Genomic DNA, 26949 nt, shown 5'->3' on the forward strand with positions numbered 1-26949 from the left:
TTAATTTCAAGTTGCTTCAGTGTTTCACTTCCATTTCGCACTTTCACTTCCCGAAGCAGAAGATCTGTCTCCTTGCTTAATAATATTTTCTCTTTGCTTCCTCCTGGTAAATCATCCTGACACTGCTTGTGTTCCTGCTGCACCTGCTTCTTAAAGGTGGTGAGAGCTGACTTTCTGACTGGTGTATTGCATGCTTGGCCTAAACTCTAAACCTATGAATTAATCAAGGTATTTGGGCACAGCTCATAGGTGTTTCTTGCGGTGCACTGCTGGCGCAAAGGGCGGGACAGGGCAGGGCATCCCTGTGCCCTTGGTGCAAGCTGGGGATTTGGACACACCTTGAATAAATTAAATCCACTGCACCTCACACTTTACACTTGTGCTTTAGATCAGCATAAGATAGAGCCCACAGACTTGAGAATGGTATCTGTCAATACCGTCTAGGAAAACAAATAAGCATATTTCCCTATAATGTTGAACTAATCCTTAATCATTCTAATGATCCTCTTATGATCCAACCAAATGAAGTAACCACTACTTGGAAAGTAGACATAAATAATCAAGAACATAACCCTAAACTTACAACCAAACAAACTTGGTAATGAATAAGTAGTAGTAGTAGATGAGTTTCTGGTGCAATTTAATTCTGCTTTCTCTGCATGATTGTTTTTTCCATTGTTTTTCTGAATTCTCAAAAATGGAGCAGAGAGACTGAGGAAAGAGAGAGTTGGAGGGACCAGGTGGATGGAGAAAGAAGTGTAGTTCTTCCCTGGTACCGTGTACTGTAATTGTTGACTGACATGATGAGGGGAAGAGACGGAGAGATAGAGAAAGGGAGATGTAATTCTGGTTTATGGAAGGAAAGTTGGTGTCGTCTTGAATGTATGGAGCTGCCAGCCTGCAGAAGAACAGCTCCCCTGTCCTCAACTCTTCTGAATCTTAAGAGGAGCTCTAAGATGCTATTTGCAGGTAGCTTGTTGGGTCAGCAGTTACCAATGTTAGAATTACAGGCAGAGTACCAGGACTTGAGTGTACAGGAATGACTCACAGTCATAAGTGATACAGCTATCAAATAAAAGAAACAACTGAAGTAAAAACCATCAGCTATTTTAAGGTTTCTTAAAAAGACCATCTGCATGCAGACTCTTCATTAGCCTGTGTGCCAAAACTGCAGTATGAACTCACCTCTCAGAAGAAAAACCAATAGCCCCTTTCTGCTGCTGAAAAAAAAAACAAAACAAAACAAAAGCAAAAATGACAACCTCATGGTTGTTTCTCATTGTTCTCAAATACTGAGTCCTTAAAAATTCAGATTTATGATCCCCAGGTTACATGATGCTCAGTGGAAATAGTCCTTTAAATATATTAGGTGATGGAAGTTGTTGTCTTTACCGTTTTTTTTATCGATCTTCAGATTTTTTTAATACTGGAGATTAGAGAATGGCAGTGAGTCAACAGTCCCAACATATATTTGTACGTATCTTTACTCATAAGCATCATACTGTTGATCCATGTATATTAACAAGATTCACCAACTGCCCAACAAAGCCTCTTGTTTGCCCCTCCAGTCTATAAAAACCACCAACTTGAAACTTATAGATCTGTAAACATATATATACATACACACATACCTTTAAAAAAAAAAAGAAATACGAGTCATAAATGTAAAAAAAACTGCCACAGGAACAAACAATGTAGACCATACCTTGACAATAGCATTTCTTTCTTTCTCCAGTGCCCCTTGTCTGAGGCAGTTGTATTTCCCTTTGCACCAATGATTCATGCTACAGAGAGTTCCAAAGATATGTCTAATAATGAAAAGATGTGAGTTTATGGGGAGGCTTTCATTTTTTATGATGGTTACCACTGCCTGTCATCATGTGACCATGCAACCATTGCTTCTATTTTAAGCTACAACTCAGTCTTTAACTATGTGGTGAAATTACACAACCAACTATAGTATCATACAGCGGAGTTCATTGGCTTGCATTGTCACATTAATGTGCATGAGTCTGCCAGGGAAACGACATAGCATTGTTTCCAACAGGTTTCAGTGAGTGGTAACGTCATCTGATGCAAGGACTCCTCTACAATGACTTTGTTTTAGGACTTTTAATTAAGCATAAATTTCATTGTTGTATTAGAACCCACTACTGCACAGTAAGTGTAAGAGACATCATTCATGTGAACGATGTACTGAAGCAAAATTGAACCACCTCATCTCTGTTAACCAGCTGCCTGGAAATAGATGGTCAGAAACCCACACACACACATGCACACATTCTGTGTCTTATGTGTGGAAACAGCTGTTCAGGCCTGTAGGTGATGTAATGACAAAAACTGTTTAAAACTAAATCTGAACTTTTTCATGATGTGTGTGACAATGTGTGCGTGTCTCTGTGTGTGTGTTTGCTTCATTGTTCTGCCAGGTAGACTGATGACTTGTTTTACTGCTGTTAGCCCTATGGCTTTTTTTTAGTGTGTGTGTGTGTGTGTGTGGTGTGTGTTTGTGGACAGTGGTGGTAACACAGCAGGTCTGTTGTTCAGGGAAACGATGAGTCAGATGGGCTGAGCAGAGCAAAAAAAAAAGGCTCCAGCCTCAAAGGGATGAGAAAACATGCATATATATAACCACAGTGAGTGAGTGAGTGAGTGAGTGTGTGTGTGTGTGTGTGTGGGGGGGGGGGGGGGGGGGGGGGTGGTGGTGGTGGTGAATAAGCTCAGTGATAAAAGTAAAAAGCTGAGTGTCAGCTGAAGTGTTTTGGATGAGCAGGTATAAAAGCTGTATAGTTAGCTGAGTCCAATTAGTTTGGCCTCATTTCACCTACTTGTATTATTTCATTTAATTCACTGTAACTTAACACAGGGAAATGTATACAGATCATCATGTAACATGCACTCATTGACCTCTACTGAAGCAGAAATCTCAGAGACAGATACCTCTAAACATTGACAAATTTCACCAAAGCTGCATGGCTACCAAATCCCCCAAAAACAAACATAAAATGCGTTCATACTGCTTGTCTGGTGTAATTCTAGTCTCCTAAAGCTCCAACATTCTATTCACTTGCACATGCATACCATTACACCACACACACCCAGTTCAGACATTGATCTAATAAAGATTTAGCCCAAAAACATTGTAAATAACATATTTCAAGTCAACTTGAAAATGAGCAGTATGGAGGCATTTTATGTTTTCTTTTGGTTATTTTTTTGTGTTTGAAAATTGGTCACCATTCACTTCCATTGTTTGGGACATTTAGCAACTATGTTTTCCTGTGAAACTCAAGCAGTGTTTTGTTGACTAAAAAACTAAACCTGACCTTGATCTACCCCGTTAATAGAATGCAGTTTGAGGTGGCAACAGTGTACCTTTTACTTTATTTAATCCAAAGAACAAAACGTCAAATGATATTATGTGGAGATAAACTACAGAGGAGAGTTCACCATTTTGGGAAATATTCTTTATTAGTTTATTTTCAAGAGGGAGATGAGAAGATTTCACATATGTGTGTTCAGTATGGTGGAGTATGAACATGGTTAGCCAAACTAAGCATAAGGAAAAGTGGAATCAGCTAGCCTGGCTCTGTTCAGAGTTAAAGAGCAGATTGCAGGTTAGAGCCCACTTTTAACCAAAGTTTAGAAAAATAATGTAGGAGTTCGTTTTTTATTAAAAAAATATACTTATACATACATTTTTTAGGTTTTGGGGGTCATTTATTGAGAAATTTTTACTTCCGCATCTGAAAATGCTTGACCGGAAGTGACGTAATGGGAGGGAGACCGGTCTACTTGAACAATAGGAAAACGATGGATCGCGATCACAATTCCGACACGGAGGAGACTTTTAACGGTCAAAACTATATGACGGGCCACAGCCCTACAATTATGAGCCCGTTGTGCGTCCCAGAGAGCAGGGAGAGACCAGGGGGAGAATGACTGGCCAAAGGAGGGAGATTGAGCTGTGGTGTCAGGAGAATCAGTGGAGAGTAGGGCAGGTGTCCTGGTGAGAGAGCGGTGCTAGCTTATACACGTTAGCTGAGGACAATAATACTGTGCTCACGTCACAATATCGTTCAGAATACTATCATGAATCCGGCAATAAAATAGTATTGATCATCTAATAACAGCAGCAGTATTGATACTTACCATAAACTACTAGACTTGGTACTACTTGACTTGGTCAAATTCTTCTATATGGCTGGCACATAAACTCTGTGAAAGGCTACAAAGCTTTAAATTTGAAACAAGGGCTTTTTCTGAAATGACATGGGAAGCCAGGAAGAGACTGGGTCCATGAACAAAGCAAGAAACAGTTCATGCATCACTGTAAGTGATGAATGTCATTATGTTTCTTGTCTCAAGTGTTGGCCTGGCAAATAAAATGATAGGGCTATCTATCTTATTACTATTGCTGATTAATCTATTGTTGAAAGTAGTTTGATAAAAAATAAAAAAAAAGTCAATAGTTTCACTTGAATGCATTAAATGCAAACCACCATGGATGCACATAATGAATACACCCACGCTCATAAACAGCCTGTCATAACCCTTTATAATGGAGCGTGAGTGACACACAAATCATCAGCCAATCATTTAACAGACAAACCCCAATTATGCTCCCTCTCTGGCTCATAAACAGCCTGTCATATCCCTAGTTGCTATGAGTGACACACAAACAGCCAATCATTTAACAGGTGTGTGGTTGTACCAAAATAACTACAGATAAAAAGGACAGATCAACTTGTTGGTATAGCACTTTGTTTTTTTAAACCAGACAGCTATCAGAGGATGGATGGATGAATGGATGGATGAATGGATAGATAACTATCAGAACATTGTTGTGTGTCAGCTGTGCAGGAATAACATCCTGTCCAAGACTATTAATACAACAAACTTATTTCATCAATTTGTCACACTTCCACATTTTGGAGTACACAATATGTCATCAGTCACAATCTACAAGACTGACAAATACTGATATTGACTGATATGAAACCTCATTATCATAACTGACTTTTTTTAACCACTGATTACTTTACAAAGTAATCCCAAAAAGTTGCTTGGAGAGATTCAAAAGTATATGAGTATTGGGGCCAAATGTACAGGAAAACATGAGAGGAATAAATGTTGAAAAAAAATAAAAAATAAAATAAATAAATATATATATATATATATATATATATATATATATATATAGATATAGATATAGATAGATAAATATAATGTCACTACCCCAGTTTTGCACTTTACATCCCAATATCTCAGAGACAATGTGAACATCAGACTGATGGAGTAGCTGAGCCTGCAGGCTTCACCAGCCTGAGTGTATGTTGCTGTTGTAGCAGGTATATGGTAGGAGGTGGACAGAGTGTGTTCTGGTATTCTAGGAATGTAAGCACGACTGGTGTTTATATCTGCATACCTCCCTCACACACTCACACTGGGTATCTCTCACTATGTCTTTGGCCTTCTCTGATCTCTACTACAAATATGCTGAGCTTGTCCCTTTAAAATGGTTATATACAGTATTTCAAGACCCGTATTCTTGTAATTATTTATATTGGATGATTCAGCAGTGCACAGTTTATGTTCAGTGCCAATGTTCAGAGCCAATGCATGAGGCAGTGTGTCTATAATGTAGTGGGATGGAAAGCAAGGGTGTTTTGGGTGACTGGTGGTGGATATGGGCAGGCAGAACATCTGGGACATCACAGTCCACACCCCATTTTACACAACATTGACTGGGTGTAATACAAAATCAGCCATACAGATCACCCATGCAAGCAGCTTTTTATGACCCATACTTACATTTAGACATGACCTCTAGTGGCTGTAGTAATTATGAGGGAGCAGCATAAAGAATGAGACAGGGTGATGCAGGAGAGGGGGCTTAATTCATCCTGAAGAGGTTTATTTTACAATACTGACCTGCTCACTGTACATTATCCTGCTTAATGTACAATGACTTATCACAATCAGAATCAGAAATACTTTACTGATCCCAGGAGGGAAATTGTTAGTGTTACAGCTGCACCCATTCAAGAAAGAGTAGAATATAAGTATATATATTTTTTACAAATATAAGCATATAGACAGTGTTGTGCTGGTTACTGAAAACCTAGTTACTTTATTTCAAAAGTAACTCAGTTACTTTACTGATTACTTACACCAAAAGGTAATGCAGTACTGTGAAAAGTAACTTTTTAGTTACTATGAAAAAAAGGTCTCCCATTAATGCCCTTATAGTCCTCATTTCAGTACTGTTTTTGCATTGGAGATTAATACAATAGAAACTGCAATGGCTTTATCAACTTTTTCCTGGTTAGCAGGAGCAGTCAGTCCCTCGGTTAAAATCCAGCCGCTGTTGCTTAGGTGGTGGAGGTGAAGTGGCATCAGTCTGTGTCTGTACTCTTAGCTACTAGCTTGGTCACAGCATGTTGTTTCTGTAGGTATTTCAACAGGTTTGAATTGCTATTTTGGGCAGTAGATAAGATCTTTGATCCAAGACACAACTTACATTTAACTGAAACGTTCTTGTCTTTGTGCTCGACAAAGGTCAAGTAGTGAGAATATCTCCATATAAAGAAACTTGACTTGGGCTCCGCCGCCGACGCCATGATGATACCAGTCTTATAAACAGACACGCCCACACAGTGTGTCTTCTCCCGTCTCCCCGTTGACACACACACACACACGACACACACACAGGAAGATTCAGGACTACACGGCTGTGGCTGCAGCTCAGTCTCTCGCCGAGACTACACAAAAAATAACGTAAAATAATGGCATAACGCATCATGTGGTAACGTTAACTGAGTTGCTGAATTTAAAAAATAATGCCTTAGATTACTAGTTACTGCAAAAAATAATGGCGTTACAGTAACGCGTTACTTTGTAATGCGTTAGTCCCAACACTGCATATAGAACATAGAAATTAAGAAATATTATGTAGAAGTAAAGACTTTAAGACATAAAAATGACATATTAGAAAATATGTGCATTGATCATTAAACTATTTACAACAGTAGAAAAAAATAAAACTAAGAGGTGTAAGAACATGTAAATATACATTTGTATGTAAGTGATATGTACACCAGTGGTGTAAAACAACAGTATGTTGGAGATGGGCGCAAGTGTTATAGGATACATGTACTATAATAAGAGTATTGGTTGATTTAAATGCTCATATAAATAAATTATGTAGTTGTGATGCCATTGTAGTCATTGTATTGTACTATTGAATCATTATTATTGCACAGAGTTTAATAAAAATAATAATATAATAAATAAATTTGACACAAAATATTGATTTTAAAATAACTGTACAGCTCATCCAGAGTATTCTAAGATCTGTGAGCACGTCCACAAAATTTAGAAAAATGTAAATATTTCAACAAAATATACGGCCTATGAAATTCAAACCTGAAAGACATTTGACAAGCTGTGGTGGACGAGCAGGAAGCTTTGCCAAATTTCAAATACATAATATAGGAACTGTAGTTTACAAACTACTGCACACAGCCTTGACTTCTGAAAACTGATGATAAAATGATAATAAATTACACAGACAGACTGACAAATTGTATGTATACCAAAACAAGTTTAGTATTATGATAAAAAAAAAACGTGGCTACAGAAAGGATTAGTCATCTCTGCAGAGAATATTGTAAAACAAAGATAATTTAACTACATTCACAAATTATAATGTCACTTATTCGCCAAAATTTCCCTCAGTAATGAACAAGCAGAGTGAGTTGCAGTTAGCATTAGCTATGAGCTACATTTTAACGCTATACCAACACACACATCGACTAACTGTAAAGTATCAAGACACACAAAACTGTTGACTTACCAATCAGACATGTCCTGCAACATCCGCAGTGATTGAACTTCTGCAGGAGCCTCCTCTGGATCACAGTCTGGATCAAAATTGGATGTTTGAATTCTACCGCGTCTGACAGCCGCCATGTCTTCTTCTTCTTCTTCTTCTTCTTCTTCTTCTTCTTCGGTTTAACTGGCGGGCTACAAACCAACGTTAAGGTGCATGCCGCCACCTACTGTATCGGAGTGTGTAACATCATGACTTAGGTTCTTTTCAAGAGAGAACGAGAAAAAAAGAAAAAAGAAAAAAAAAAAAGAAAAAGAAACAATCATATTCTGGACACTAAACCTGTTTCATATGTGAACTTGAGTAAAGCCCTCTGTACCTGTGCCTGGTTCTCTCCTAGCTCTAGGAGCCCTTTAGTGCTCCATACCCTTCCCATTTTGACCACACTGTCCTTCAGCCTTTTCCTTTCTTTCCTACATCCAAATATAACATGTTCAACAGTTTCCCTACATCCACAAGTTTCACATTTATCTGATTCTACCTTTTTCATGATAAATAATGTACAATTTAATCCTGTATGTCCTAGTCTAATCCTAGAGTAAGTGACATCATCTTTCCTACATTTCCCTCTCAGTCTTGTAACTCTGACAGAATTTTGAATTTTGTAATATTCCCTACCCTTTGTATCATTGCTCCATAGTATGTCCTGCCATTTTGTCATAATTCCCTGTCTGATGATTGATTTTGCTTCTCCTCTCCCAAAACAAAGTTCTAACATATTATTTCCATTTTTGTTTAATGCACTTTTAGCCAGTTTGTCCGCTGTCTCATTTCCCTCAATTCCTGTATGTGCTGGAATCCAACAGAAGTAAACATCTATCCCAAGATGCTGCAAATTCAGTAGAATCAAGTACACTTCCAGTAAAAGATCTTCTTGGGAGGTTTCCCCTGATTTTATACTCTGCATTGCAGCTGCAGAATCAGAACATATAACTACTTTAAGTGGTTTGACCTGCTCTACCCACTGAAGACTGATTATTATTGCTACCATTTCTGCTGTATATACAGACAGCTTGTTTGAAATTCTTTTGGCAATGCCTATATAAAATTCAGGGATGAATATACCCACTCCAACGTGCTCATTATTTGGGTGTTTTGATCCATCTGTAAAAATATGTAGATAGCTGTAATAGTTATTCTTAAGGTGCTTTTGAGCCAGATGTCCTATGTTAAGATTATTTTCTATCCACTCTTTTTTCTTGTCTAATATTTGCTGGTCTACTTTGGGTTGTGGAAAAATCCATGGAGGAATGCTGCTAATTATCAGTGCTGAGCCGCCATGTCCGTGTTGGCATTCAGTATAAACATAGCAGCCTGGACCCTAAAGCCACTCCCACCTCGAGAGGGGCACGACTAGTCACAGCTCATTTGCATTTAAAGCTACAGGCACCGAAACAGCTCATTTTGAGAGAGGCTGAAATAGAGGGCTATAAAGACACACTGATCTGCATAATCCAAGTGGTGTTTTATGAAAGAAACTTAAAAAGCATGCTTTGAGGACCTCTGAGAGTTATAAAAACTTATCAGAAAGGAGCATAATATGGGACCTTTAACTCACTTGCTTTTTTTAACTCACATGCTTTTATTTTGAAAGCGCCACAGAGCACATGTCACTGTCCCACCCTTTCCCTCACTGGCTCTGAGAGTGTTTGGGAGGCGGGAGACAGCAGCAGGTGACAGCAGATGGTCTGATAACAGAAACTCTTTTGAACAAAGTAAAACGGTCTGTAGGAAACATTGCCATGAATATGGCTTGTTTATAAAATTTTGTTGTTAGTTTACATTCATATTTAGAAACCATATATTCTGAATTAAGTCATCTTAATCCTGGGATGGTCACTCGTCTATTATTTAACTGCTTACTTTGTCAGTGTTCGCCAAAATGTTTTGTCATGTCACTTCAGCACAATGCCAGCACCAAAGAAAAGGCTGAAACAGCAGCAAGACTTACTTGTTTTTTTTTTTTTTAAAGAGTAACGTCAGTGTGAGTAACAGTTACACAACACAAGGACAACACCTAATCATACTGGACCATTTACCAACATGTATGAATTTTGTGCAATAATGTCTTATCAGGAGAATGATAGTACAGAGAGGAGTGAGGCAGCTGAAACAATGAAAGGTGGAGAGACTGAGGAAGCTCAGGTGAGGTCTTAAATTGATTAGTGAAATATGTATTAGCCCGTTATTACTTTTTAAACATAAACAGTTTTATCATGAGAAGAAGTGTAATACATTCAGGGAAGAGATAGGAGAGCCAGGTGGAGCTTCAGAGTGTGAGGTAAGGTTTAAAAATCATATTATTGATTATTATAGATCCAGAAAGCAGAACAGGTGATGACTGATTTCAATTTGATTTTTTAAAAGATACATTTTCAAAAATTATTTCATAATTTCCACAGTACTATAAGGATTTGAGTTAGGTTATGATTAGGTTATCAGCTGCACTAGAACACCCCACAAGTGTTCTGCACATTTATATGGTGAAATGCTACTCCATAGTGACCAATAAGTGTATTTTTTCCCTGTTTAGTTTTAAACTGGTCCACCTTTATGCTCAGGAGCTGTACCTTAGATGTGTATCTTTGAAGCCATTGTGTATGTTTAGGAGCAGCAATGCAGCATTAAGGAGACAGGAAAATGTTAAACTCATTCCTAAGCCTTTGCTGACAACCACAGTTTTGACCAGTGGATGATCATAGTTGTTATTTACCACAAGAAAAAGAAGCACACTGTGAACTCTTGTTCTCAAAGAAGCGAAAACATGAAGAAAACAAACGCAGTGCGAGAGGAGACGGCAGAAAACAAGGACTAACATCAGTGTGGCGTTGGAAATCACTGATGATCTGTTTTCACAGTAACACCGAAGTTGCCTCTTTTCTGCTGGACAGGTAATTCATCCTACACATGTAATTGCACTTTATTATGAGATAGCTTTAGCTAACGATATAACATGGCCACAGGCATAACGCTAATTATTGACATGAGTAACATGTTTGTCCTGTGTTTCTGTCGATAATATGTGTTTGTTACCACAATCGTAATTTTGCATGTTGTTTCAAAAATATGATCAGGAGCTGAAATTTCTGGTGGTGTTACTGAGATTAGCTCACGGCTGCTCGAAGTTATTGTCTATAAACGTGTAGAGCTAATGTGGCTGTAGCTGACTGCTGGTTTGTGAGTTACAGTTTTAATTTAGTGTGGTTATGTATGTCCAGGTGAGCCATTCCTCTCTGCACCGTCGGATGTAACAGGATGTGTTACAGGTGTGTGTGTGTGTGTGTGTGTGTGTGTGTGTGTGTGTGTGTGTGTGTGTTATGTTTCTGCAGTTATGACAAACATCCTGTAACATCACCTCCTATGAAGAGCAAACCTTTTCATGTCTCAGCTCCAGCTTTATCTACCATCAACGCTGCTTCTACTGGGACAGACAGGTTAGTCATCACAATGAAATAACAGTGTTGTCCTCACAGGTTTCATTATCAACCTAACGGCGCTGATCAATAGTTTTTTCATTCATAGTTTATGTTAAATGTTTTATCTCCATATGTGTCAGGTATAGATAATGCTGTGGTTATTTTTTATTATTATATTACTTGTTATTGTTTGCCTATACATTCATCATAATGATGTAAGATATAGCCATAAAGTGACTGTATCTTACATCAGGGGTATTTAACCATTATTGGTTAAGAGTGTGTAAGTTTTCATCAAACCAAAATAAGAAAAAAAAAAAAAATGTTTTCACTAATTAGCTCCTCATATCTGGATGATGGCTGCTAATCAATTGAATCATCAGGTGTGGTTTTTATTTGGGATGAAAATCTGTGTAATCTAACATCATGGAATATAGTAGAATACTCCTGTATGACATCACTATGTATATTTTGTTTCTCTCCTAAAGGCAGCAAAGGTAAAAGGACAGTCCATTCTTCTCAACTAGCTGAAAGACACTGTAAGCCATTTGGGATGCTACGATGGAGGAGCCTTGGACCAGATGACCCCAGAAGGTTCAGTTTGGTGACCCTCATTCATGGACCCACCACATCAGAACTGGTGCAGACACAAGTCAGGAGAGGTCTACGTAAGTGACACATTTATTTGCCTTTATTGTGGAATATTAACCTGCCTTGTAAGTAATACTCTTAGTGAAATATTATTTTGACCACATTGCATAAAATCAATAAAATAATATTGTAACTAAATGTATCTTGACACTGTCTTCAAAAGGACGGACACTCAGTACAGCTGATGATTTGGAATGAATTAGACAGGAAGTCACTGTGTTTCATCCAACAACAAAGAGCTGAGTCAGTGCGATTCTCAGGGAGGACCACAGGATGAAAGAGCTGGAGCTCAATGATAACCTCCATAACCTCACAACTTTTAATGTTCAAACAGACAAATGTCTCAGCAGCTTCTTCTGTCTTTATCCAAGTCAGCTCTGATGAGGACAGAATAAGTTGTCAAAATGTTTGTGTTTGTTCACTAAAAGCTGCAAGTTATGATTGTTCACCAACATTTCTCCTATTCTCAACACAAAACAAAGTGTTCTTTTTTATATTCATCCTTTCATTCCAAACTACAGCTGTCCTCTGTAAGGATAATACACATTAGTGTTACCTGAAGTAGAAATGAACATTTACAGACATTGCAGGGAAGTATTGTCATGATTACTGTATAATTGCAAGTATGTTTATATGTAGATCACTGCAAAAAACAAATCATGTACATCTGATGATCAGCTTTTTCTTAATAGTTATTGTCCACATTTCAGGATGATTCTCAGTCAGGACCACAGAATGATTAACTCACAGCTTTTAGTCTTCAGTTCAAAAAGACAAATGTCTCATCAGCTTCTTCTGTCTTTATCAAAGCATATCTGATGAAGACAGAACAAGCTGATGATGATTGTCTATTTGAACACTAAAGGCTGCAAATTTATGATTATAAGACAGCATGTCTCCTTGTATTGTCAAGACTGACAGGGATGACCAATACTGTTTGTGTAAATAATTTATATTGCTGATGTCATTATTGTCAGTGGTGTTTTTTTAGATTAATTAATTAAAATTGTAAGGTACAGCTGACCCTGTAATGATAATATACATTAGTGAAGCCTGAAGTGGTCATGAAAATGTACCAACACTGAAGGAAAGAACTTAATATAAAAGGTACATATTTATATGTATATAAGTTCAATAAATACAGCAGGTATATCTAATTATCATCTTTTATCAATTGCACTTACAATTCAATGTAACATTGAATAATAAATAATGGACTGAATAAATAAACTATACATGTTATATTAGCAGAAAAATATGAAAATATGGAACATACTTTGCAATACAGAAATAAATAATCTATATAATCTAGAATAAATTAACTTTTGGTTGATTCCCTGATATATATACAGGTTAGTGAGTACTTGTGGTCCTGTTTTGACACTCCAGAGGGCCTGGAAGGAAACTCAGATTCTGGGTATGAAACCTGTCTGATGTCCAGTGGGATCAGAGAACTTGTCCCTGATGCTCCAAACGCAGCAGCTGGGGATGATAAGTCGGTTTCCCTGCACTAAAGAGCCATGTAGCCAAAAAATAAAATGTCTGCAGGCTGTGTGTTGGTACTCCCTGTTGTCAACCCCAGGCCCCCTCAACATGTTCCTGCAGTTACCACCAGTACGCCATGATACCCTGGTACTCCAGTAAAAGGTGGGGCACCATGTCTGAGCTGATGCATCATCAGGGCATCAAACAGTCCTGGCTTCAGATTTCTTTAATAAAATATTGTCCTCTGAGGAGAAAAATCCTCACCTTTATTCAGCTCAATTTATATAATGATGAAACAGTGCACAAGATTTATGTTTTTGTATTAAAGCAGCAGGATCATTTACATCAGTGTCACTCTAACAGTTTACATTAGTGAGGATGTTTTTAGACCACAGCAGACAGTAAACTGTCCACAGACACACACTGAGGAGATGAAGAGGGAGAGACAGTCTGGACACTTCATCATGACTTACAATAATGCAGCATATTGACAAATGTTTTGTGGAGGAGATGACCGTCTGTCAGTTTGGGCTTTGCAACATCAGATATTTTAATCTGAAGTGTTTAAATCTCAGAATTGTACCGTAACATCAGGATTCATGATCAATAAAAATTCGGCACTTCACACACTCGCTCTCTTCCCTCCCTCCTCTCTGCAGCTCGTCTCTCCTCCCTCATTGTTATAATCAATCAAGTAAATAAGTATTAAGTATTTAAGAGTAAACAAATCGGACTTGCAGTAAAAAATCGTGCACCACAGAAGTGTATGGTAGCATTATGATTCATGATCATAAAAAGTTTATATATCAAGTCAACACTATTTGTCCATATTGTCATGTCCAAGAAGTCAGGTTAAGTTATGTTTAGTCTTTGTCTTGTGTCTATGTTGTCTCGTGGCTTCCTGTTTTATTTTGACACCTAACTCTCCTCTCGTTTCAGGTAACTTGCTCCTTCCCCCTTGTGTGATCCCACTGGTCTGATTGTCTGCCCTGCCCTGATTGTTTCCACCTGTTTCCCATTACCTCATGTGTGTGGGTATATAGTCTGTGTTTCCCTTTGTCCTGTGCCAGTTCATCTTGTCTTGTGTGCCAGAGAACCCACGCCTGTTTGCACCACAACCCTTGTCAATTCAGGTTTCGTATTCTTTGATACTTTGTTTTGCCTTAGACTTGCCTTATGTTATTTTGATACTTTGTCTTGTTATTTTTCTCAGCCATAGTTATTTTCCTCGAAAGAGTGATTTTGATTTCTTCTGTGTTCATAGTATTTTTTCCTCATCAGAGTTTTTTGTTAGTTTGATATCTTCCTCGATTGAGTGATTTTCCTTTGATACTTTGATATTAAAAGATTGTATATTTGGACCTCGTCTCTAGAGTCGTGCATTTGGGTTCAGTCCTAGTTCGGTTGTGACACATATTCACATATTCTCTCCCTCTCTCTCTACTGTGGCTCAGCCTTATTTTTACTTTTACCTGATTCAGGTGGAGCTCAGCTATACTTCTGTTTCTTTGCGCTGAGCCAGTTGTCAGTTGCCTGTTCACATTGTCGGGTGACAGGGAAGCTCGCTTCTGACTCAAACAATGAGTCTGTTGAAAATTTTGGCCATTGCTGCTATTAACTTAGCTGCCACTTCACATCTGTCTTTTCCATGTGTGAGGATGACTGTGTCATCCACGTACATTTGGGTTTCAACTTCAGGACATATGAGTGGCAGATCATTAACATATAGACTAAATAAAAGATGTCCTTAGATTGAGCCTTGTGGGACATCAACAATGCAATCAACAAACAATGGGGTCCTAGTTCCAACTCTGGTACATTGCCTTCAGGTAGGACTCTATCCATTTGATTACATCAGCAGAGAATTTTAAATTGGATAATTTGGAGAAGAACATTATGATTTACAGTATCAAATTCTCTTGTCAAATCCAAAAATACAGCCCCTACAGCACTCCCACTGACTAGTTTTACTTCAGTTCATTCACTTGTTTTAAAAATAGGAACTACAACTGTAGACTTCCATGCATTTGGAAAAAATGACTGTGTTGTTCACAAATAAACCAAGTGTGCAATAGGAGTGCTGAAGGAGTAAGTATTGTTTTTTATTTTTATTTTGAATCCCACTCAAGCATGTCTTTTGCCTTTGAGGGTTTTAAAGGACTAAGTATTTTATAGATCTTTCCTTGAGGAACTTTGTTTAAGTTAAAAACTGGTCTTGTGGGATTCAGTGTTGATATTTGTTTAATTCTTGCATCAAAGGTGTGTGTCAGATTCTTACTGAGTCAGCAAAATATTTATTAAATGTGGTGGCAATTTCATTAGGATCATTAATTAAAACTCCCTGTATTTTCAGTTAATGTCCCTTTCCCTGAATTTGTTTGCTGTCTGTCTTTGTTAATTTATTTGTTCTTCCATATCAAATTACTATTACCCTTTTCTTCTTTGATAAAATCCAGAAAATGGCCTTTGCCTTTCTCAATTCATTGACTACTTCGTTAAAAAGTTTTTAAAACCCATCCACCATCAACTAATCTTGATTTAAGTGCTATTTCCAAAGCAAAGTCACATTTTTTCATCAAATCCCAGAGCTGCTCATTAAACCAAGGTAGGCTACTCTTAATGCGTTTGTCCTTAAACATTTTGGTGTATTTTTCTTTATTCCATTTAATGTACCTGAAGGATTTACAGGAGGCCTCTCATTTATGAGTAGAACATCACTCCAATCGATGTGGCATAATTCTTCCTTAAATTTATTTATTCATGTCTCGTTTCCTTATTCCACAGGTGTATTTTTTTATGTCCTGTTGATAAATAAACCTGCTTTTTGTTACTTTTCTAGCATAGCATAGTCATGTTGTGATCTGGCAAACCAGTGAGAATACTGAATGATTTTGTGATTCTCTCAGGCTTATTAATGAAAATTAGATAAAGTTTTTGAAGTTTGAATTTGCTATTCAAGTGGGTCTATCTATTAATTGAGTCATTTGAAATTTGTTTCCGAGTGCTTTAAGCTTCTTTCTAGTCCCTTTTTCTGTCCAGTTCAAATTAAAATCCCCAAGAACTGTTCATTCTTTCTTTGTATCCAAATCCTTAAGCAGGTTTTTAATAAGGTTCATAAACCGTAATGTCAGATGAGGGAGGTCTATACACACCAATCACATTAAATAACAATCACATTGAATGACCTTTTCTGAGACAAGGTGATGAATATGGAATATGGCCATGTCATTTGCACCTGCCAGGTCACTTTGTGTACATTTGATGTCATCTCTCACGTACTTGAGCAGTCCACCATCCCCGTTCCTCTGTTTCTGTCTTTTCTGAAAACATTATAGCCAGGCATTGTAAAGGAAGCTACAGGTGACGATTTGGTCAGCCATGTTTCAGACAGACACAGTCCAGATTTGAGTCAGCAAACAGGTTTTGAAGTTGTCCAGCTTTTGCTTTAACTCTTTAAATGTTCAAATGCCCTCCAAGAAGACCTTTTGGTTTTGTGAGTGGATCCCAAATGATGTTGGAATGCTGGGCAGTTCAGAAGAGACTCCTGTTACAGTGTTTTGTGGTAGCCAGGTGTCGGGCTGAATGTCTCTGTTGGCCAGTGTTACCTTGAGAGTGCACCAGGTGGAGGCTGCAGATCATGTGTAGGCCCTGGGTTCAGCTGCACATCACCAGCAAGAAGTAGGGTTGTCAACAGGTAAGCGAGCAGCTTTCTGTGTTTTAGCGAAGCTTTGCCTCTCACTGTTTTTGTCCATTCATATAGTGCAGCTGCATGACCACCTTGTAGTACAGCAGTGTAGGAGGTTATTTGGCTCCATTCATTGAGTGTGACTTGATTGCAGCAGAGATAATGCGGTTTCTGGTGTGCTTATCAGCTGATTGATGCCACAACAGCGAACTGAGAAGAACAACACCACTTCTGAGTAGATGAGAACTTCAGATTTCTGAGTAAAGTTCTCAAATATTGGCCAATGTTTGGACCTGGTGGCACAGATGAGATCATGGCTTTTCTTAGCTGGTTTGGGAAGTGTGGATGAGAGAAAAGTTGAAAGTTTGATGAGTATGTCTCCTCTGCCAGACCACCAGTCCACTCTTCATTCATTCGTACAACCATAGGAGTGGGACTAAGCCACACCAGTGAAGACACAAGCTCTTTTGAGTTTTCTTGTTTTTGTTTTTTATTTAGTATCTTTGGCTAGTGTAGAGAGACTCAAGACTAGGCACCACCTTCATAGAAGGTGGATACCATAGACATAGGCTTTGATACACATATTAGTTGACAAAATATTAAAACATTTATATTTTTTCAGTGTATAGGCTGTACAGTTTTATAAATGGGGAATAGAAGAATCACTTTAGGCCTACAACAACGATAAATGAAAATTAAAATGTTAAAAAATAAACATTATTCATTTTCATATAACTTTTTGTCAAAGCCATAGGGAGCCACTGGAGAGTGACACAAGCTGCATTTGGCTCCACAGCTGCAGGTTGCTGACCCATGCCAGTGATACTCAACAGTGGAGCCAAGATGTGGAGTGGAGCCAACACTGCTGTTTGATATAACTTAAGACTAAATCAAATACATAAAAAGCAAAGGCATTAATATTACACATTAGCATATTAGGGTTGTTTTAGTAGAGAACTTTGTCTGTGAAATCAGCTAAAGCTCTTCTTCTCCTCCTTTTCAGTGGGAAAACAACAAAATTGCATCCCAACCAACATCTAGTCAGGAGTGAGACAGACAGCTGGCTGACCAAATAATTATTTTATGGTTGTGACATCTGGCAAAATCAACATAGATATGAATTAATGATGCCAGCTTTGCTGTATCATTGGCTATATCAGCATTTATGTAAATGTAAATAAATGTGTGACATTTCACAGAAAAAGTTAGAGAAAAAAGATAGTTAGAAAGATAGTTTTTTCTGACGGAACTACACACCATAGCTGCTTTCTTTAGTGGCAGCACATTACGGGTTGATTCCACTGAGCATGGCATGCCTGTGTTTCAGAAGCATTCCAGCAGCATGTATACTTTGAGATTTTGTTTATTTGGTCCTCTTGCCTTGCTTTTTGTGCTTCTACCACATATAAGTACACTACATGGTTAAATAGTTTATTTTCTGTGTGTCTTTATGATCACAAGTCTGTACAGGGTCTTTTATTTTGAACATTGACCAGATTCTATCTGCTTTTTCTGTGTCTGACTTCCTGTTTAGATTGTAACAGCATCTGTCAAAAACAGACTGCTGGTGGAATCACCAGCACTGTGTAGAATCGCTGCAATCAGCTCCAGCTGACATGGCATGGTAGTAATGTGACACAGCTGTGGCTGGTAAAATCTAACCAAACTCTGGTGATTTAACTCAGTTCAGAATGAGAACTACACCTTATCGTGTGACAGTCATCACAGAGACCATAACATCCCAGATGCTGCTATTGAGCTAGCAGAGCAGATTGAACCAGGGACTCCAAAAAGAACAGAGGAGGTGACTTGTGTGTTTATGTGAACAACAACTGGTGCACAGACATTAGATTTAGAGCTCCTGACGGTAAGGTGCAGACCGTTCTTTCTCCCAAGGGAATTCACAACAGTCATAATTATGGCAGTATACATCCCTCCACAAGCCAAAGCTATGCTAGCACTGGAGACGATGCATGACATCATCAACAAGCAGCTGATGGCGCAGCCCGATGGTGGAATCATCATAGCAGGGGACTTCAATCATGCAGATCTCAAACTGGTCATGCCCAAAAATGTGAATTACCCTACAAGAGAGAATAATGTGCTAGACCAACATCCTAGGAGCCTTTAAAGCAGCCCCATTTTCACATCTAGGGCAATCTGACCATGTTTCTCTCACTCTGAACCCAGCTTACAGACCCTGAATCTGCAATGCAAAACCAACCACAATCAAAAAAACATGAACTAGGGCATGTGTTTGATCAGCAAAATAGAAACATATTTGCATTAATTGAATTAATTGCATTTATCTTCATTAAATGACTCATTCTTGTTAGGTGTACATGAATCAAACAGAAATTCTAATGAATTAACTTCATTCATGTCACTCCAATGAGACTGAGATCCATCAGACCAACAAGTATATCCAACATCATGTTAACTGACAGCTTAACTGAGCAGCACATAACCATCGGGCATCCTTGAAAGTAACGGTAAGTAATTCAGATATATCTTACTACATGAATTTATGTAGCTAGTTCAATAGGTTGAGTGAGAAATTGTAATTATTGGTCATTTATGAGACATTTCTCAGTTGGATAGTTTTCTCTACATGAATGAACATGAATTTTGTCACTCGTTTTCACACTTAGCTAGCTAGCTAGCTCAACTTTGCTATGGCTAGGTTTTAGCTATACCCCGGGTACATTTTTTTCAGAACGACTTTTTTTCAATGTGTTCTTTGTGAAAAGCTAGCTACCTGAACCCCGGTGCAGAAAAATTAACTTGTAACCAGGCAAACTTAAGTTACTCTGCAATGACAGACACATGGTGTGTGGGGTGTGTGTGTGGGGGTGCATGTAGTCACAGCCACAGTAAAACGTGATTTTATCTCTGCCTGGATTATGGCACTCTGGATTTCTGTCAGACACGACAGTCAACACGCCCAGCAGCCAGTGAGTGTTAGTGTCTAACGTTACTTTTGCTGGTATTTTACTAAGAGAAGAGATGTTCATTCATTTTGTGGTGAAGGTGAGGAAGAGACCAACAACTGATCTATGGTTCGGCATCACTCTTGGTCTTACTGGGTCTGATTCTGGCAGTTAGGAGCCGCTGACAGCAGCTGTGTGAACACCAGACAGGGCTAACTGAGCTAACTGCTATTTACAAACTTAGCATGCTCGTTGTATTACGTGGGTGACAAAGGTCGACTCTGGAAAATCACGAAAGCATTTGGACTATCACGACAAGTTATTTCAGTCATAAATGTGAGTGTGTGTAATTAATGGACTCGTTTCAATGCACCAGTGCTTGAATGTTTATACTATATGTTACCTGCTAGCTTTGGTTAACCTGCTTTTTGTGTTCAGCCACCACCCTTGGACACAAATGGACGTTGTAAATGCTGTGTCAAGTTATTTTAGGTTAAACAACGTTAGTTTAAAACATGACCACAGCTTGAAGCAGCAATTCTCGGAAGGTAATATTAGCAAAAGGCCGTGTAAATTTAACCTTTCAGCCACCCAGACTATTCCATCCACAGATACACAAAACACAATAGACTGATAAACAAAATCTTATAGGAAACTGTTATGCTGTGTATGTGGTGCAGTTTGGCTTACACTGAAAAAAACGCATGCCACATGCATTGCCACGCATTGACATTGTTTTATTCATTGTAGGATAATGTGCACTGTATTTTGTACATACACAATAATAACAAGAATCAGGATAAACTCATGTTATAATGTAATTGCATGTCTTTTTTCTGGCTCTGTAACAACACAGTAGCCCATCAGTTTTCCTTGGTATTTGATCTTCACTTGTTAGTCATGGAAATCATTTTTGGCTGTTTTTACAGTTCTTGAATTCTAAATAAAAATATAAATGAAAAAAAAAATAAAAAATACACCTGTTAAAGTCATTGCTCTTTTGGAGTTGTAGTTAAGTTTTTGCAGAAAAAAGCTGGCCAATTTCAAAATAAAGGCGTATCTAGATGACGATATGGATCAATATTTTGATATGATTGTTGATCATTGAGTTTATATATTGATCCATATTGACGTATTGTTACACCCCTAATTTTTTATAAATGTGTTGAACTTTTATTGTTGCTCTTGGAATTTTAAAACTTGAATTGAGTCCTGCACAAATCTTGAAAAATTGTTTTAAGGATGTTTTCTAAATGTGCTGCAACTATTTGGTTGGCAAAATATTGTATATGCCTTTGTTACAAAAGCTGAAAAAGTTTTTGGAAGTTAAACTTAAAATGACTGAATTGCACATATTTTGCTAGACTGTTTTGTATGTTCCTCCAAGCGTTGCTGTGGATGGACTGTTCTCAATGCGCTTGTTATTTACTCAGCTTGTTGAATCCTCTGGGATGAATAGGGATTTTGGCAGCTTTATGTTAAAAATAATAAATAAAATATAAAAGTAGCATTGCTTATCGTCCTTTTTTGTAAGTTAGTGGACCTTGCTACTAGTACTAGTGTAACCCACATTAAAACATGATGTGAATAAATGCATATTTAGTCCTTTAAAATGAATAAATAAGTGATTAAAATGCATAAATATGTTTAAAATGTAAAAAAAAAAAAAAAGTGTATTTAATTGATTAAAAGTCTGTAAAAAACATTTTAATAGCCCTTTAATGGCAACAATTAAAAGTTTGCCCACAGAAAATAAGAGTGACGCTTCCCCTTTAAGAGCCTCGATGCACCTTTACCGTAGCCAAGGCCCACAGCACTGGTGTTGCAGCTTCAGCACCATCTTAGGCCTGTTTAAACAACGTAGCAGTAACGTTACGCCACCATATCGGGCCTGGTTGAGCAGCGTAGCAGCAATATCACAACTCACAATGAATGTAAAGCTTTATTGAGTTCATTTATGTGGATAGAATGATTCATTTTCTTCATGACCTGTCGTGCAGGTCAGGATTTTTTTCCTTGTGTGAACCAATTTGAAGTTGGACTTAGAGTGAAGACCCTTCCATGAAGTGAGTGTGGGACAACACACACAGCAGGAGATAAGATGGCGAGCCAGACCCAAGGACTACTTTTCTACAGAGGTGGAAAAAGTACTGAAAAATTGTAATTGAGTAAAAGTATCTTTACTTTGCTTAAATCCTACTGAAAGTAAAAGTAAAAGTACCCACCTAAAAATTTACTCGAGTAAAAGTACAAAAGTACTTCATTTAAAATGTAATTTGAGTAAAAGTTACTTAGTTACTTTCAGTTATTTAATGCAAAAAAAGGATGAGTCATGAATCAAATCCAGCACAAGTTGTTTTAATCAACTTCGAGGCATATTAAAGTACACATCCACACTTGTAAAAGCTCAGCTGAACTCAGTAACATTACTTCCTAACAATACAAGGACAACAAGGACAGTCACAACCTGTACTGTAAAGTGCAAACTATTTTCAGTCATATTGTCCAACCGACAACACTACAATAAGAATAAAGAAAATTAAACCAGAATCAAAGTATTCAAAACACAAAATGCACACAAAATAAAGTGCCCACAGGATCCCACAATTCAAAATAAAATGCCCACAAGATCCCAGTATTCACAATAAAATGCCCGCAGGATCCTGCTATTCACAATAAACCAAAATAAAATGCCCACAGGATCCCACAATTCTGCCCACAATCTACAACTTTAGACTGGAAAAGCTCTTGTTTAATTTCAGCAGCAGCTGATTTTCAAAGTTTTTTGCTGTAAGTCTTGCTCTCTTTGCTGTGAAGAGCAACCCGGCAGAACTAAAAAGCCTCTCACAGGCGGCTGAGGCTGGAAGGCCTGTGTTGAGTTTCAGAGACAGTTTCTTAATGTTTGGGAAGGAGTTCAGCAGGTCCATGTTCTCTGACACACAGGCAAGGTACCCCTCCAATTCCCCAGAACCCTCTGACCTGCGGGACTTCACCGTGGAGAAGTAGTCCTCTTCGTCCGACGAATGCTGCTTGAGTGCGCCTTGCTCCACCTCAGCCTCATCCATCTGGTCAAGGTGATGCCTCACATACAGTAGTCCTGTTTAATGACAGACAGCGTAGGGAAATTAAGTACTGAGCTATTTGTTCTTAAAGAGTACTATGGACAGCTAAGTCAGATGACATATTGCAGTATGCACTTTGGCACTATTGCACTTTAATACCCCAGCTCCCACTAACAAACACGCCTGCACAGTACAGATGGTTAACTGTAATTTCACCTCATGTTATGCTTTTTTAGTATTTCTATGCATGTAGCAAATAAAACTCCTTGTATTCTGTATTGAAATGTTGTTAATATGTATTTGTTGATAGAAAACAAATGAACAAGACTAAAATAAATTACTGATCGCTGTGATATTGAACAATGGAGTCATACCTGCTTCAATGACTTCAGCTTTGTCAGTCCAGCCCGTCTTAAATTTGGGTAGGAGGACTGCTGCTGAGATAAGCTCTCGGCCCTCCATCATGACTCTGAAGCGCCTCTGGACCCCTTGCTGTAGTGCCGAGATGAGTGGGAGGCACATCTTGACCGACGCTTTCTGCCTTCTCAGTTTGGACTGTAATTCAGAGATCACTGGGAGCAGCCACCCAAGGTGTGTGTTGCTCTCTGACTGAAGAATATTCAAGGCCTTTACCACTGGTCTCATCACACAGCAGAACTCATCCAGAAAGGAAATTTCTGACTGACTCAACCTGCACAAGATAAATAAAGGAAAAAACAATAATTAAGTTTTGTTTATTAACCCATTTAGCCCCATTGGCAACAATTGTTGCCAAAGTTTATCACTGTCATTTTTGACTCACAATGAAAAATCTTAAGGGTACTAATGCAACTTTTTCCACTTATATGCTAGTAGACAACTTAGACAAAGGTTTTGATTTTTAAAAAATAATTTCCAAGTGCGTCCTATCGCATGACGTCATCTGCTTCCTGCTCCTTCTGGCTGAGGACATGGCGGATGCAAATCTTCCTGGAAAGAAGCCATTTTTATAAATTTCTTCTGATTTCCCCCCCCAAACATATTTATAATTATTTAATCATTCAAGTCTCTAGAGTAACCCTCCCCCCCAAAATTGTACCTAGGATAAATATTTTTTTGTTCATGGGCTTATTTCTGCAAGTGGCAACAAAAGTTGCCATTGGGCACATAGGGTGTCGCTAACTAAAGGAAAACACTGTCTGCAGGATTGCTCCTAATTGACTTAATTAAAATTGTAGAATGATGTATAATGGCTAATTTTAGTCTTTTTAGAATACTCTTCCTAGCTAACACACAAGTACTTACCATAACCAATGCCCATACCTACAATTCATGAATTATGACAAATGTTAAGTTATATATGCTAATTAAATATTTTAAAATGTAAAAACAAAAATTCACATTTTCAGTTTCAGTTCTTCGCAGACATGCCTGATGGCATCCTCCCCTTGTTCTTTTATGATGCGTAGGATTCTCTCCACAGCCATGTATGTTGAATTCCACCGTGTCTTGTTGGGTCGAATGAGCTGAAGACCACATTTGTCTTCCACAGCTTCTGCTGCAGTGTGCGAGCGACCTGACTTATTCCACAGAGCCTGGCATTTGCCAAAGGCGGCACGTGAAAGCCTCTTGTAGGTGTCGTTCTTCTTTTCAGCAAGGTCAGCATCTGTCATGGCAGCTAAGTTCAGTAGGTGGCATGCACATCTCTGGTGTTTGGGGAGCTGGTACTCCAGGCCATTGTCTTGCTCTAGGATGCTGAATGTGTCTTGGAACTCAACATCGTCATCCAATTCTGAACCTTCTTGGTCTGTATCTGATCCAGCATCCTCATCCTCCGATTGGCTCTGCTCACCAAAAATAGAGAAGGCCTTCACAAAATTTGAGCCACTATCTGTGGTGGTTCTAACCACTTTCCCTCTTATTCTGTATTGGCAGTGGATATCATCCAGGACACCTGCAAGCACATCAAAGATGTGTGACCCTTTTAACCTCTTGCATGCCAACACGACAGATCTTCTCTCGAAGTCTCCCCATCAATTCAATGGCACGTGACACCTATGTAGCTTTTTTGGTGTGCAGACCAACAATCTGTGGTAGTAGTGACATGATTGATGTTACTAAGGTGTGATATCAACTTTGTCTTCATTTCAGCAGCAGTTTCTGCGATTCTGCTCTTAACTGTGGGCCTGAAGAGCATTTTGTATTGAGGATTGAGAGCAGCAGCAAACTCTTTGAATGCTGGCTGTTCCACCAAAGAGAAGGGGTGGTGACCTTCGCAAATAAGCCTGATGAGGAACCGGTCAACTGTCCCTTGAGACACACGGATGGCACCACCCACCACAAGTTTGGCCTGGTTGTCTGGGAGCTTGCTCTGCTTACTTTTGCCTCCTTGTTCCTGTGGTGACTTCCGTGAACATGCACTAAAAGCAGCAAGCTTTGATGGATGCTTTCTCTGTGAATACACACAATACAAGAGGGTGCAGAGTAGTTATGTATTCTTGGCACACTCATATTTAGAAAATACTATTTAAGAACTAGAACATTTATTAAGCTAGAACAATCTCATCCTTATGAAAAAAATGTGTTGTACTGTCACTGTTATATTAAAAAATGCAGGCCTAATAGGCCTACTGTAGGATTGCTGCAGTTAGCTAGGCATTAAATTCATTAAATTATTAAATCCTTAAATTAAACAGAGAAATTCTACTAAGAATCCACAGCCCACTGTCCCCCAACGTCCGCGATCCGTACTACAACCCACCCACCCCACCCCGCCCCTGCCAAATCTCACACCTACGTTTCTGGGAAAGTTGGCAGCACTGTGTTATCTGGGATTTTTAAACCAAATAACAAATAAACCGTTTGGGATGTAAGAGACAAAAACACATGCGCTAACTTACCACCACATGCTTTCGTAAATTAGATGTTGATGTCTTGAATGCTGAAAGCTCCGTTCTGCCGGGCAGGCACATTTTACACTGCAGTATAATGTTGTTGCCTTTTGTGCGTTTGAACACAAATAAGTCTTCCAAGTTTGGCCAAGGGTTTTTGTGGCTTTCCTCTTCAGAATTTATATCTTTGTCAGGCCCTTCCTCCTCCATGATCTCCATATCTTGGTCAGCAACAGCCATCTTCCAACGCATAGATCCAATTATGAGACAGGGTGCGCACAAGGCAAGGCCACGCAATAGATTTTCACTTCCGGGATACTGGGGTTTTCCGCCCGCATTTAATTTTTTCACTATCAATATTGTATTCAGTAACGTCAGGGGGTTCAAATGTAGCGAAGTAAAATGCTTGGGTCAAAATGTACTTGAGTAAAAGTAAAAATTACATATTTCAAAAACTACTTAGAAAATTACAAATTACTCATAAAAAGTACTCAATTACAGTAACATGAGTAAATGTAATTCGTTACTTTCCACCCCTGCTTTTCTAGAGACCCTGCTTCATCGTGCCAGTGAGAAGATTGCTGCACAGGGATAGACTGATGGTAAACTCGCTGCCAGAGCGGTAGGAGTATTTAACCCCTTCTTTTCCCCATTTTATTTTTTCCTTCTTTCTTGAACTGATTTGGAAACAACCGGATTTTTGAACGGAAACTGAATGAAGATGGAACTGGATTGTTGAACTGAACTCGAATTGACTTTGTTTGAACTGGATTGGATTGAAGTGTTATATATTGTATCCTTTCATAATTGTCATGATTGTGATTTATGGTGTACAGCATGTGTCAAACTCAAGGCCCGCGGGCCGGATGTGGATGAGTTTCAATTATATACGGCCCGCGAGATTTCATGTGTCTATTATGAATGGCCCGTCGGTAAATAGCGCTCCCACCACTCAT

General features: G+C 38.5%; 2 protein-coding genes across 2 annotated transcripts; both read right to left on the reverse strand.

The window, feature by feature from the left end:
* Nucleotides 1-243: 243 nt before the first annotated feature.
* LOC146310345 (uncharacterized) lies at nt 244-25136 on the reverse strand. The gene is made up of 5 exons (XM_084745251.1): nt 25092-25136; nt 24504-24946; nt 23498-23814; nt 22910-23158; nt 244-320 (listed from the first exon to the last, which is right to left on the reverse strand). Exons 1-5 carry the CDS (start codon nt 25134-25136, stop codon nt 244-246), a joined length of 1131 nt encoding a protein of 376 aa, XP_084601377.1.
* A 4-nt stretch (nt 25137-25140) lies between these two features.
* Nucleotides 25141-26233, reverse strand: LOC146310346 (E3 SUMO-protein ligase ZBED1-like). The gene is made up of 2 exons (XM_084745252.1): nt 26003-26233; nt 25141-25554 (listed from the first exon to the last, which is right to left on the reverse strand). The coding sequence occupies exons 1-2, from the start codon at nt 26231-26233 to the stop codon at nt 25141-25143; spliced, it is 645 nt and encodes a 214-aa protein (XP_084601378.1).
* Nucleotides 26234-26949: the final 716 nt, after the last annotated feature.

Source organism: Lutjanus erythropterus, chromosome 19 (assembly GCF_056507025.1).
Source record: "Lutjanus erythropterus isolate fLutEry1 chromosome 19, fLutEry1.hap2, whole genome shotgun sequence".
NCBI classification, from domain to species: Eukaryota; Metazoa; Chordata; class Actinopteri; order Lutjaniformes; family Lutjanidae; genus Lutjanus; species Lutjanus erythropterus.